This window comes from Oncorhynchus clarkii, chromosome 29, assembly GCF_045791955.1.
Source record: "Oncorhynchus clarkii lewisi isolate Uvic-CL-2024 chromosome 29, UVic_Ocla_1.0, whole genome shotgun sequence".
Classification (NCBI taxonomy): domain Eukaryota; kingdom Metazoa; phylum Chordata; class Actinopteri; order Salmoniformes; family Salmonidae; genus Oncorhynchus; species Oncorhynchus clarkii.
In genome coordinates this window covers 16,402,450-16,417,844 of record NC_092175.1, presented here as the reverse complement: position 1 = coordinate 16,417,844, position 15,395 = coordinate 16,402,450, and the positions used below count along the sequence as shown (strand labels likewise).

Genomic DNA, 15,395 nt, shown 5'->3' with positions numbered 1-15,395 from the left:
GCCCGGCACGCCACAGGAGACTCTAGTGCGCGATGGGACAAGGCCATCCCTGCCGGCCAAACCCTCCCCTAACCCGGACGACGCTGGGCCAAATGTGTCTCCCAGTCGTGGGCGGCTGCTACAAATACTGGACTCAAATCCAGAATCTCTGGTCGCACAGCTAGCACTGCGATGCAGTGCCTTAGACCACTGTGCCACTCGGGAGGCCCGGCTGTGCGAAGTTGCTGGATATTGGCGTCATGGGGCCGTGCATTATCATGCTGAAACATAAGGTGATGGCGGGAGATGAATGGCACGGCAATGGGCCTCAGGACTTGTCATGGTATCTCTGTGCATTCAAATTGCCATCTATAAAAGGCAATGGTCTTTGTTGTCCATAGCTTATGCCTGCCCATACCATAACCCCACCGCCACAATGGGGCACTCTGTTCATAACATTGAAATCAGAAAATCGATTGCCCATACGACGCTTTACTTGCTGTCTGCCATCTGCCTGGTACAGTTGAAACCCGGATTCATCCATGAAGAGCACACTTCTCCAGCGTGCCAGTGACGATGGGTACGCAGATGAGTTTCTGACTGTTTGAGCAGAAACTCTTCAGTTGTACAAACCCACAGTTTCAGCTGTCTTAGTGACTGGTTACAGACGATACCGCAGGTAATGAAGCTGGATGTGGAGGTCCTGGGCTGGCGTGATTACACGTGGCCTGCAGTTGAGAAGTTGGTTGGACGTACTGCCAAATTCTCTAAAAAGACGTTGAAGGTGGCTTATGGTAGAGAAAAAAACAAATTCTCTGGCAACAGCTCTGTTGGACATTCCTGCAGTCAACATGCCAATTGCACACTCCCTCAAAACTTAAGACATCCGTGGCATTGTGTTGTGTGACAAAACTGCACATTTTAGAGTGGCCGTTTATTGTCCCCAGCTCAAGGTGCATCTGTGTAATGATAATGGTGTTTGATCATTTTCTTGGTATTCCACACCTGTCAGGTGGATAGATTATCTTGGTAATGTAGAAATTCTCACTAACAGGGATGTAAAAAAAACATCTGGGATCTTTAATTGAAGCTCATGAAACATGGGACCAACACTTTAAAATGTTGCATTTATATTTTTGTTCAGTATAAGACAGACATAAATTACAGTCACTCACTGTGTGGGGGTGACAAGGCAAAAAATGACAAGGAAGTGAATTCAGACAAGTGAAATAATTTGTTCCTGAATAGTGGATTTGACTGACACACGACTTCACAGTTCCACAATAACGGGTGAAGCCGGGTCAGACTCTTTCTCTGCTGTGCATCACTGATAACTTTCATACTGCACATGTCTTTCCTCCTCCCTATCTCTTGCTCCCTTCTCTCTCTCTCTCTTCACACACACAGAAAACCATTTCCATAATGTCTGACACAGCCAGTTATTACCAATGTCCATTAGGCTAATGACCTGGTTATTAGCATTAGTGAGAACCAGAACAGATGACAGAAAATAGGACACACAGACACAGCCTGTTCATCTGCGCCATGATAGCAGTGACTACCACAAATACAGCAAGCCTTCACTGTCTTCATTCTCTCTCTTTTTTTTGACATCTCTCTCTCTCTCTCAGAGGACAGTGAGATTAGCAGAAACCCTACAGCGCAACATAGACAGCATTGATTCAAGATGAAATGGGTTAAGTCTGGTTAAATATCTCTGGATCAATGGGAGGAATCACATTGCCAGGCACAATTTCACTGAGAGTCTGTGCCATGATTTCCCCTGGGCTGGCTGGGAGAAACTTGCTTGCCTGGTCTGCTGTGAGGCTTCAGAGTTGCCACGGCAACAAGTCCCTGTGTTGTGAGAAAAAACAATCTTCCTTTCTTCCTCCTTGCCCCAAAGACCGACCAAACAGATCGATAATACCTCCTTTCTGGTTGTTACGCAAGAGATTTCAAAAGTGCAACATTCATTTCAAAGGAATCTTTCTGAGAGCAACCCCTCAACTGTATAGTCTTCCTCTGCGTCTATGGACGTGTAGTACATTTCCTTATATTATACCTCATCTCGGAAAAAGTAGGTTTTTAGCTCACATTTGGCCAGGGGGATAATGAAGAATGAGTTCTAGCTTATAAATGAAACATTACATCATATTAACGCACCAGCAGCTGCAGAATAGTTCCTAACCCGCTCTCGGAGGTCTTTATCGGCTTAGTGCCTGCTGCCATGTTGGTTCAAGACCAGGATTTATGTATTTTCACTGCCAGGTTCCTCAATCCAGCTTTATTACTGAATCACAGTCTTCTGACCCCTCCTGAGCCTAACTGATCTCAGAGCAGGTAGTAACAGCATTCGTCACTTACGCCGCTTTTCGACTACAACACCAGTGTTACACCCTTGTTTTTCCATAGCTAGGGCTGACAGTGAGGACTTGTGAAGAGCAGAATCAATAACCTCCGCATAATCAAAACAGTTGCTTTCTGAGAAGGTGTTAAAGTTCACAGTTAGCCATTGTTATGTAAATGTTGCCGAAAAGTACCAATGGCCTGGCTTTGGCCCCAAGTGAGAGCAGGTCTGCCGGACTCATGGCCCAGTGAGACACATGTAAATTATTGGTCTCATGTTTTATGAGCTGAAACAAAAACTCAGAAGTGTTCCATATGCAAAAAAAAGCTTATTTCTCTCAAATTGTGTACACAAATGTGTTTTAGTGACCATCGTTGTGTTTGGAGAAAAAAGGGGGAGGCTTGCAAGCCGAAAAACACCATCCCAACCGTGAAGCACAGGGGGTGGCAGCATCATGTTGTGGGGGTGCTTTGCTGCAGGAGGGACTGGTGCACTTCAAAAAATAGATGGCTTCATGAGGAAGGAAAAGTATGTGGATATATTGAAGCAAATCTATAGACATCAGTCAGGAAGTTAAAGCTTGGTCGCAAATGGGTCTTCCAAATGGACAATGACCCCAAGCATACTTACAAACTTGTGGCAAAATGGCTTAAGGGCAACAAAGTCAAGATATTGGAGTGGCCATCACAAAGCCCTGACCTCAATCCTATAGAAAATTCGTGGGCAGAACTGAAAAAGTGTGTGCGAGCAAGGAGGCCTACCAACCTGACTCAGTTACACCAGCTCAGGAGGAATGGGCCAAACGTTCACCCAACTTATTGTGGGAAGCTTGTGGAAGGCTACCTGAAACATTTGACCCAAATTAAACAATTTAAAGGCAATGCTACCAAATACTAATTGATTGTATGTAAACTTCTGACCCACTGGGAATGTGATGAAATAAATAAAACCTGAAATAAACCACTCTACTATTATTCTGACATTTCACATTCTTAAAATAAAGTGGTGATCCTAACTGACCTAAAACAGGGGATTTTTTTTACTAGGATTAAATGTCAGGAATTGTGAAAAACTGAGTTTAAATGTATTTGGCTGACTTCAACTGACTTCAACTGTATATAGTGTTGTAAGGATGTGCAAATGGTTAAAGTACTAAAGGGAAAATAAATAAACATACTCTACATATGGGTTGTATTTACAATGGTGTTTGCTCTTCACTAGTTACCCATATCTTGTGGCAACAGGTCACAAATATTGCTGTTGTGATGGCACACTGTGGTATTTCACCCAGTAGATAATCTGAGGGAAATATGTATCTCTAATATGGTCATACATTTGGCAGGAGGTTAGGAAGTGCAGCTCAGTTTCCACCTCATTTTGTGGGCAGTGTGCACATAGCCTGGCTTCTCTTGAGAGCCAGGTCTGCCTTTCTCAATAGCAAGGCTATGCTCACTGAGTCTGTACATAGTCAAAGCTTTCCTTAAGTTTGGGTAGGTCACAGTGTTCATCTCTCCAGGTTAATCTCTCTGTAGGTTAAGGAAGGTTTGGAAATCGCTTCCTTTTAGGTGGTTGTAGAATTTAACATCTCTTTCCTGTATTTTGATCAGTTGCGGGTATCGGCCTAATTCTGCTCTGCATGCATTATTTGGTGTTTTACGATGTACACAGAGGATATTTTTTCAGAATTCTGCATGCAGTCTCAATTTGGTGTTTGTCCCATTTTGTGAATTCTTGGTTGGTGAGCGGACGGACCCCAGACCTCACAGCCATAAAGGGCAATGGGTTCTATAACTGATTCAAGTATTTTTAGCCAGATCCTAATTGGTATATCGAATTTTTAGTTCCTTTTGATGGCATAGAATGCCCTTCTTGCCTTGTCTGTCAGATCGTTCACAGCTTTGTGGAAGTTCCCACTGGCGCTGATTTTTAGGCTGAAGTATGTATAGTTTTTTTGTGTGCTCTAGGGCAACGGTGTCTAGATGGAATTTGTATTTGTGGTCCTGGCGACTGGACCTTTTTTAGAACACCATTATTTTGGTCTTACTGAGATTTACTGTCAGGGCCCAGGTCTGGCATAATCTGTGCAGAAGATCTAGGTGCTGCTGTAGTAGGCCCTCCTTGGTTGGTGGCAGAAGCACCAGATCATCAGCAAACAGTAGATATTTGACATCAGATTCTAGTAGGGTGAGGCCGGGTGCTGCAGACTGTTCTAGTGCCCGTGCCAATTCGTTGATATATATGTTGAAGAGGGTGGGGCTTAAGATGCATCCCTGTCTCCCCACAGCCCTGTGGGAAGAAATGTGTTTTTTGCCTATTTTGACCGCACACTTGTTTGTGTACATGGATTTTATAATGTTGTGTTTTTCCCCCAACACCACTTTACATCAATTTGTATAGCAGACCCACATGCCAAATTGAGTCGAAGGCTTTTTTGAAATCAACAAAGCATGAGAAGACTTTGCCATTGTTTCGGTTTGTTTGTCAATTAGGGTGTGCAGGGTGAATATGTGGTCTGTCGTACGATAAATTGGTAAAAAGCCAATCAGACATTTGCTCAGTACATTGTTTTCACTGAGGAAATATACAAGTCTGCTGTTTATGATAATGCAGAAAATTTTCCCAAGGTTGCTGTTGACGCATATCCCACTGTATTTATTGGGGTCAAATTTTGTCTCCACTTGTGTGGATTGGGATGATCAGTCCTTGGTTCCAAATATTGGGGAAGATGCCAGAGCTGTTGTCTGTGTATTTGATCAATTCATTGAGGATACCATAAACACCACAGGCCTTTTTGGGTTGGAGGGTTTTTATTTTATCCTATAGTTCATTCAAGGTAATTGGAGAATCAAATGGGTTCTGGTAGTCTTTAATAGTTTAATTGATCATGTATATGTTTTTGCTGTTTGTTCTTCGTTCTAGAGCCAAAAAGACTGGAGAAGTGGTTTACCCATACATCTCCATTTTGGATAGATAATTCTTTGTGTTGTTGGTTTGTTCAGTGTTTCCAATGTTCCCAGAAGTGGTTAGAGCCCCTCTCTCTCCAGTTAATGTCACCTTCCCGGGTCTTCCTGATACCTACCATGACACCTACCACCTACTCTTTTTCCATTTACTGCAACGAGCACCGACCAACACCGGACATCCATTGAGGTTGAAAAGTAGTTGAAATTTGGTCAGTCCACTCTGGCCAAACCAAATCTGAACCAATCATAGACATCTATGTTTCACAAGTTTGGACAGCACACTAAAGAACAGAACAATACAATACAGTAGAGTAAAGAAAAGTACAGTGCAGAACTGTACAGTAGAGTTCAGTACAGTAGAGCACACTAGAGTACAGTACTGTACTGAACTCCATTCTACTCTACTGTGCTGTACTGTGATGTCCAAATTTGTGAAACATAGACGTCTATGATTGGTTCAGATTTGGTCTGCTCCAGACCAACCAAATGTGGTCTTGTTTGGGGGTGGACCTCATTACAATAATAGCCCATGTGTAGAATACCAGCCAAATATGCAAAATAAGAATATTGCAAATGTCTATATTTGTGTACCTATTCAGGATACATCACCATGAAAAGAATGATATTCATATCCATTATTGTGCATTTATGTATAGTACTGTGCATTTGGAAAGTATTCAGACCCCTTGACTTTTTCCACATTTTGTTATGTTACAGCCTTTTAAAATGGATATATATATATATATATATTTCTCATCAATCTACACACAATACCCCATAATGACAAAGCAAATACAGTTTTTTAGAATTTATTGCAAATGTATAAAAAAAACACATTTACATAAGTATTCAGACCCTTTACTCAGTACTTTGTTGAAGCACCTTTGGCAGCAACTACAGCCTCAGGTCTTCTTGGGCATGACGATACAATCTTGGCACACATGTATTTGGGGGTGTTTCTCCCATTCTTCCCTGCAGATCCTCTCAAGCTCTGTCAGGTTGGATGGGGAGCATTGCTGCACAGCTATTTTCAACATGATGCTCCTACCACCATGTTACATTGTAGGGATGGCCATTCAGGCCAAAGAGTTCAATCTTGGTTTCATCAGACCAGATAATCTTGTTTCTCATGGTCTGAGAGTCCTTTAGGTGCCTTTTGGAAAACTCCAAGTCATGTGCCTTTTACTGAGGAGTGGCTTCCGTTTGGCAACTCTACCATAAAGGCCTGATTGTGGAGTATGGAGAACCTTCCAGAAGGACAACCATCTCTGCAGCACTCCACCAGAGGAACTGTCAGAGTGACCATCGGGTTCTTGGTCACCTCCCTTGAACAAGGCCCTTCCCCCGATTGCTCAGTTTGGCCAGGCGGCCAGCTCTTGGAAGAGTCTTGGTGGTTCCAAACTTCTTCCATTTAAGAATGAGAGGCCACTGTGTTCTTGGGGACCTTCAGTGCTGCAAACATGTTTTGGTACCCTTCCTTGACACAATCCTGTCTCGGAGCTCTACGGACAATTATTTCGACCTCATGCCATGGTTTTTGCTCTGATATGCACTGTCAACTGTGAGACCTTATATGGACAGGTCTGTGCCTTTCCAAATCATGTCCAATCAATTGAATTCACTACAGGTGGACTCCAATCAAGTTGTAGAAACATCAAGGATGATCAATGGAAACAGGATGCATCTGAGCTCAATTTCGAGTCTCATAGCAAAGGGTCTGAATAGTTATGTAAATAAGGTATGTTTTTAATGTTTTATAAATTTGCTAACAAATCTAAAAACATGTTTTCGCTTCGTCATTATTGGGTATTGTGTGTAAATTAATGAGGAAATGTGTTATATAATTCATTTTCAAATAAATCTAACTAAATGTCAAGGGGTCTGAATACTTTCCGAATGCACTATACATATCAGGAACACATGTAATTCCGTTACTGAATGTAAATCAAATCAAATGTTATGTCACACCTCATTTGGCCGCCTTTCATTCCAGTTCTCTGCTGCCTGTGACTGGAACGAATTGCAAAAATCGCTGAAGTTGGAGACTTTTATCTCCCTCGCCAACTTCAAACATCTGCTATCTGAGCAGCTAACCGATCGCTGCAGCTGTACATAGTCTATCGGTAAATAGCCCACCCATTTTTACCTACCTCATCCCCATACTGTTTTTATTTATTTTATTTTCTGCTCTTTTGCACACCAATCTCTCTACCTGTACATGACCATCTGATCATTTATCACCCCAGTGTTAATCTGCAAAATTGTAATTATTCGCCTACCTCCTCATGCCTTTTGCACACAATGTATATAGACTCTCCTTTTTTCTACTGTATTACTGATTACTGACTGTGTGTATGTGCACTTGCGTGCATGTGCGTGCACATGTTATTTGTGACTAGCAGTCTAACTGTAATCTCTCCATCTAACACAAGCCAGCCCCCAGGAGAATCACTGAATAATATTAGTGACAAGAGTGCCAGTGAGCCACACAAAAGCACTGCCTCTGCAATGACATACCTGACCTTAAAAAACAAAACACGGATGACAACAGGGAGAATCAGCATAGAAGGAGGAAGTTAAAGGGGCAGAGAGAGGATGGTCCTGACGTACATACCTACACGTACGCTACGGTCACAAGACGCAGGCCTCCTCGTTGTTCCTAGAATTTCTAAGCAAACAGCTGAAGGCAGGGCTTTCTCCTATAGAGATCCTTTTTTTAATGAAATGGTCTGCCTACCCATGTGAGAGACGCAGACTCGGCCTCAACCTTTAATCCTTACCGAAGGCTCATCTCTTCAGTAGGTCCTACGATTGAGTGTAGTCAGGTCCAGGGGTGCGAAAGTTGAACGACAAGGCACTGGAGTGACCACCCTTGCTGTCTCTGCCTGACTCTCCACTCGCCTACACTGTAAAGTCCACAACCTGTTGTATTCGGTACATGTGAGAAATAACATTTGATTTGATTTCACTGCCTCTGACCCTATAACAGGGTCGGAGTTACTGGCTTGTAAAAAGAATGGAAGTCATAGGTTATGTAACCCCCCGTTGTCATCCGACTTCCTATGTGAAGTCTCAGTTGCACATTTGAAGATCAAGAAGTGCTGTTTTAATGTATCACCACCATCTTGCTTCTTGGAGGAGTTTTTGGAAACATTTTATGTGCAGTGTGAGCTACTCTAGGAAGTGACGTTGCAGGCTAGCTCAGGGCTGCCCCCTCATTGAGTATCTAAGGCACTGCATCTCAGTGATATAGGCGTCACTACAGACACCCTGGTTCGAATCCAGGCTGTATCACAACCGGCCTTGATTGGGAGTCCTATAGGGCGGCGCACAATTGGCCCAGCATCGTCCAGGTTTGGCCCAGCTTCATCCAGGTTCGTCATTGCAAATAAGAATTTGTTCTTAACCGACTTGCCTAACTAAATAAAAAAAAATCTGTGTGTGTTTTGTAAATAATTGGTTCAAGACATACTGGTGAAATAGAAGCAAGTATTGCTACCATGACTGTGTTAAAAAAAAATGTATGTCCACGAATATTGACCATATGAAGAGCCGCCATACTCCCCTTATGGGGGTTCCTGCTTTATGAAAACATAACCTGCAGAACCCCGGTCGGCCTTGAATTTGAAATCCTCAATGAGAGGGAGCAGTCCTTCTCCCCTGGCCTGAGTCCGCATGTGTTTTTCTACTGCTCATTAAAAAAATGAGATTTGGGTCTTGGCGGTGTTGTACTTTGTGGGTGTGTTATGTTCATTATATTGTACCCTGGCAGTTAATTTAGTTTGTTCCTCGAGTCACCGTAGCAACAACCTAGCCACTCCCACTTTCTCAAAAGTCAGAATTAATCTAAGATAAATCAAGAAATCTGTCATTAATTTTGACTTTTTTTGCAGAGATCTTAGTTGTGCGATTTTACATCTAACAGATGTTTGGTGCATGAAAATTGTGTCTCGTGGAATGACGACAAATACTTTATTGAAGAATCCCTACTGTTGACCAATCACAGACGAAGGCTCATATACATCGGCTCCCGAATTTCGGCTTGCGCCCCAAAACATGTTGTGTGCCCGAACTGCCGAAGTCCAACATGAACAAAAACGTCACAAAATGTTGTCATAATATATGCACAAACTCTTCCAAACTGTTTTGTCTGGGAAGCCTACGGACGCCTTAATGCTCCAGAATCGCTCTCTCTCTCTCTTAACCTCTGAATGCTCGGCTATGAAAAGCCAACTGACATTTACTCCTGAGGTGTTATTGTGTTCCACCCCCTATAACCACTGTGGTTATTATCTGACCCTGATGGTCATCTATGAATGTTTAAACGTCTTGAAGAACGATCTGTCCTAAATGGAACAGCCAGAAGAGGACTGGCCAAACCTCGGAGCCTGGTTCCTCTCTAGGTTTCTTCCTAGGTTCCTGTCTTTCTAGGGAGTTTTTCCTAGCCACGATGGTTCTACATCTGCATTGCTTGCTCTTTGGGTTTTTAGACTGGGTATCTGTCTAGCACTTTGTGACAACTGCTGTTGTAAAATGGGCTTTATAAAATACATTTCATTGATTGAGTGGTGCGAGTGGTCAGTGAGATAATGATAATGTGTGTGTGTCCAGTAAAATGAAGAGATTATGTGTGTAAGAGTATCCAGCAGTTGTGTTTCTCACAGTGTTGAGAGCTCAGGAGAGATTCTCTCATGGTCAGTCAGTACCTCTCATTTTTGGCCCCAGATATCACGCAGCTGGGGGATAGCCTCGCAGACACTACTATTCTAGATGCACTCTGGGATCTTACATATCACACAAATTGCAAACATTGTATGATATACAAATGGCTACATTTGTAACATATCACATGAAATGGGTGACATAGTACACAATCGGATGAGGTGCGCACAAAAAAACGGGACCACTTTTGACTCGTGAGCACCACTTTCAAAACTACTGTTTGAAATCACACAAGAATGCATCTTTAATTCTCTAATTCATCCTTTTCAATCGCATCTCTCTCTTATACAATTGTGATTTAAATGAGGTCTACATGTTCGAAATTTCCATGAAAATAACATTTGAATTAAAATCACGTAGTGTGTTTGATTAGATTAACCCAATGCAGTATAGGCTAAGACTGCACATACATATTTACTTAAAAATTATAGATTGTTATATGAATGACAACACATGTCAAGCAATATAGGCTAGACTACGTCCATTTGCTAGGGTATACACTATACGGAGAATGCCCTTTCCTGGTTCCCTTTTCTTAGTTTGCTCACAACTCCTAGTCACGCACTAAGCGTTACATAAACACAATTGACTTAACATATCCAATATCAATATCCAACATATCCATTTCAGTGCCCTTTGGACAATTTTCAACCCAAAATGATCGGCCAAATAATGTTATTGTATATGTTATGGTTGCTGTTGTTTTTACATTGAATGCAGGCTGTTTTGAGAATCTGAAGACATTATAATAAAGGCATAATTGTATAACTTTACATGAGACAGAACAAAACTATATATAATATATATATATATATTTTTTGAAACAGTTTCCCTTGTGCTGTAATAAAACGATATGCTTACCTGGCATACTTGCACTGACAGTGGCGAGAATGATACACAGGAGAACCCCGGGCTGAAGCGAGGCCCCGGGTTGTCGTTCGATCCGCTTCGAAGGCAGCATCCTTGAGAGGACTTCTTTAGGAACCGTGAGCCAGACACCGGGGCATAGGGTTGGTCATCATTCCCCCTACTCGTTTTCAGTGCGAAGTGTTTTCCGTGACAAATAAATCCTACACTAGTGGACAGTCCGGTTCACGGTCTATGAGCCGCTGGTTAATCCGTAGCACTGCTAAAGATCGCGGTGCGCAAATTGAAGCAAGGGGAATTCTGCAACGGAGAGATCAGATGGAGAGGCACGGTGAACTGCGGCGGTAGGCTACGTAAAATCTTGGTGTCGGCGTCATGACGCGATTAGAAAACAGGTTTGGTAATTTTGCCAATCTAACAGACCGAGCGCAGGCAGGTAGGCGAAATGCAGGTGTTTTCTGCTGTTGCCTCCAATGTTTGACCAAAAACAGTTTATTACATTGTCTCTGGATTAACCACTATCAGTCGCACATAAATGAACATAGGCTTTAACTCATGTTCTACCATCACCGATGATATCACTGTAGCAAGGGTGGGGGGGGGGGGGGGGGGGGGGGGGGCAGCAATGTTATCTTGTTTGCAAGATAAGAAACGCAATGGAAAGTCCATGATTATAATGCCATAGAAAGGTTATGTAGGTCTAAGCAGCTAGTTTGAGTTTCCACTATCACACTTTTCTGAGATAATAACATTGTTAGCACGAAAATAGGCAAATGTTATGACAGTGTAAGTACCAGACAGTGAGCACAGCTTTAGTGCATGTTGGTGTTAGCATCGACGAGGAAGGTGACTTCGTTTTCATATGGGTCCTAGTCCGAGCACTCCACATCTAGAGTTCCACTGTCAGGCCTTCTCCCGTCCGCTGGCAGCAAAAGGGGATAGCTTTAATGCAGCTAGCCATACTGTACTGTACATACAGGGTTGGTTTCTCGAACACAGATTTAAAGGCGCTGCATGGTCAATCCGATTTCTGCGTTGGCCGTGCAGCATTTACAGTGATAAGGCCTATGCAGAAGGCAGGGCATTCATACTCCGCAATTGCGTCACACCATCTACATGTCACCTCTGACCACATTTCGGATCAAGTATAAATTGCCTCTAAACCTAGTCCTGGACTAACAAACAAGCTCAATGGAAATTCTCCATTGATATAGGTTTCCTGTCCATAAATGGGCTTAATCTGGGTCCGGAAAACTGGCCCACAGTTTTTGTAGCGGTATTGCTCATTAAGTGTGAGAATCAATCAAATAACCTCATTCCCATGGCTACATATGACCTCCAAGACGTGGAGTGTGAGTAGTGGTTTACCTCGAGGCCTGTCCGGCTGTTCCGGTGCTCCGGGAAACCACACTGTTCTTTCAGATCATTGCAGATGGGAGGAGAGGAAATCACTTTAAAATTCACAATTCAGCTCTTTGGACATTGGTCAAATTGAAGGCTCAAATCTGATGGGCTGCTTCTTCTTTGAGGTGAGGAGCTTGGAGTGACCCAGACTGGGCAGGGAGAATGAGTGGGTCTGGGAGGACATCTTGGATCGTGTGAGAGGGCGCACCCTGCTGATCAGTGTAGGAAGGAGCAGAAGCTGCAATGCCAATATTATTACTAATGTATTAGTAAAACCATCACCACAGTGCTAATAGGACAAGCAGTTTACAAGGTTTCAAATATCAGAAGTAAATAAGTGCTTTACTTTGGCAGAAGCTCACCGGAGCAGAGTACCGGCACCTAAAATGTTCTACTGCTTGAGCTCCTGCACCTCTAGAGTATTGTGGAGCTCCTACACCTAAATATAAACCGTACCGGAACACAAAATGAGTACTGGCATCTTTTTCAGTCCAAGTCAAGCACTGGAGGTAATTCAAATATCAAACTTCTATTTTTTGGTCACAAGTCATTTGGGTGTGAAATAAAGTTCCATATCAAAACAAGCAATTGTAATGTAGGTCTATGTTCCGCCAGGAATGATGAGGATTAAGTAAGTAATATAGGTCTATCGCTAGTGGTTTGGTACTATTTACATTGTTTTTTACCTTATGTCCAGTGTCCTTGTGTGAGACCAGTTCAGTATACTGGGTCTGGCTTAAAGCCTGTGCTTTGTCACAACTCTCCCCTGAAAGGAGAGGATTTTATCAGGCTCCAAAACTCACAATAAAGCAGTGAAACAAGTACTGAAGTAGGGTTGCAAAGGGCCAGAAATGTTCCTGAAATGTTCCATGGTAAGTTAAGCCCTGGAATATGGGGAATTTTGCTTAAATTCATCAAAAAAATTAAGCTTATAACAGTGAACCTTTTTTTGTGGGATACACATTACATATTTTGGTTAAACTACCCCCAATTCAATGGAATTGCAACCCTCTGCATGCACAGTGCATTCTTCCATCACATGTACAGCTGATTCTCAAGATCTTGCACACTAATGAGATGCTATTGAGCCCACACTACTACACTGTCTGAGCCAAGGACTACATGCTTTCTGGTAAGTTTTGATTACAATACTGGGTGGGGTGAATATATACATATATATATATACATATATATATACATATATGTACATTTGCAAATACTGTGCCAAATCATGTGAAGAATGCAACAAAGATGCAGAATCATCTGGCCAAGAGCATACATTTTCCTCAGCGCTCACAACAAGCAACCTCTGACAAAAGTCCCCCTACTTCTATTCAAGGCGAAAATGGTGAATCAGACACCATATCGATAGCAACAGCTCATGGTCCTCCTGGAATCAGACGTTTTTTTTTACTCAATGGAGGAACGTAGTCAGAGAAATGCTGATGAATGTCTTGCTCTAGCTGTGTATGCAACTGGTTCACCTCTGATGCTCACAGGCAATGTGTACTGGAAGAGATTTCTGAATGTTCTTCGCCCAGCATACACCCCTCCAACCAGACATGCTTTATCTACTCATTTGCTGGATGCCGAATTCAACAGAGTTCAAGTGAAGGTCAAGCATATCATAGAGAAAGAAGCCTGTATTGCAATCATCTCTGATGTGTGGTCAAATGTTTGTGGGAAAGGAATAATTAACAACATATCCACCCCTCAACCAGTATTCTACAAGAGCACAGCCACAAGGGACAACAGATACACTGGTCTCTACATTGCAGATGAGCTAAAGGCAGTCATCAATGACCTTGGACCACAGAAGGTATTTGCACTGGTGACAGACAATGCTGCGAACATGAAGACTGCTTAGGCTAGATTGGAGGAGTCCTACCCTCACATCACACCCATTGGCTGTGCTGCTCATGCATTGAATCTGCTCCTCAAGGACATCATGGCACTGAAAACAATGGCTACACTACAAGAGAGCCAAGGAAATGGTTAGGTATGTGAAGGGTCATCAAGTTATAGCAGCAATCTACCTCAACAAGTAAAGTGAGAAGAATAAGAGCACCACATTGAAGCTGCCCAGCAACACTCGTTGGGGTGGTGTTGTCATCTTTAACAGTCTCCTGGAGGGGAATGGGTCTTTCCAAGAAATGGCCATATCACAGTCTGCAGATATGGACAGCCCAATCAAGAGGCTCCTCCTGGATGATGTACTTTGTGAGAGAGTGGTAAGCAGCTCCTGAAAACTATAGCAGTAGCCATTGCAGATTGTTGGAGACCATGCCATCCTGTCTGATGTTCAGACTCTGCTTGCAGATGTAAGAGAAGAAATCCATAATGCCCTGCCCAATTCACTTTTGGCAGTCTGGCAAAGTACACTTCCCAGCAAGGGCTTTGGGATGGAGATGCAACATGGCAGTCGTGCCAACATATCTCATCAGCTACCTGGTGGAAGGGATTTTGTGGATCTGAGGCTCTTTCCCCTGTTGCCTCCATCATCCTCCAAATCCCACCAACATCAGCCGCCACAGAGCGCAACTGGTCCTTGTTTGGGAACACACACACACCAAAGCACGTAACAGGATGACCAAAACAAGGGTTGAAAAATTGGTGGTAATCTGGGCAATTGAGGCTTTTTGAGCCTGACAACGAGCCATCCTCAACAAGGTTGGAAAGTGACAGTGAAGATGAGGCCTCAGAGTCTGATGTTCAAGAGGTGGACATTGAGGAGGTCCAGGGAGAAGACATGGAAGCCTGAGAGGAAGACAACCAAAGCTTTAGTTTCTAGACTATCGTTTTTGGGAGATGCAATGGATCATTGGGGATCATTCAATATTCCCTTTTGTTGTTCAGTGAAATCATCCCATGTGAAGAGTCAACTCATTTAATTCAAGTTAGATATGTAAATAAATCATTTAAAAAATATATTTTGGAAGGATTAAATCATTTGCAATTGTCTACTGATGATAAGGTAAAAGGTTTATGTTTGTCTCCATATGATATGGTAAATATATCCAATGCAAAAAACATCTACAATTAAATGGTATTAATATTCATTTGCATATTCCCATTAATTCCCACAGAAAGTTTCCACCTCTGAATATTCCCCA

General features: G+C 42.7%; 1 protein-coding gene across 1 annotated transcript in view; it reads right to left on the bottom strand.

Moving 5' to 3' along the window:
- Nucleotides 1-11,168, bottom strand: part of LOC139388725 (neural proliferation differentiation and control protein 1-like) — a 56,188-nt gene extending 45,020 nt beyond the window's left edge. Inside the window, exon 1 of the mRNA XM_071135591.1 lies at nt 10,873-11,168. Coding sequence (XP_070991692.1) covers nt 10,873-10,972 — 100 coding nt within the window. The 5' untranslated portion in view covers nt 10,973-11,168. The remainder of the gene's footprint in view (nt 1-10,872) is intronic.
- Nucleotides 11,169-15,395: the final 4,227 nt, after the last annotated feature.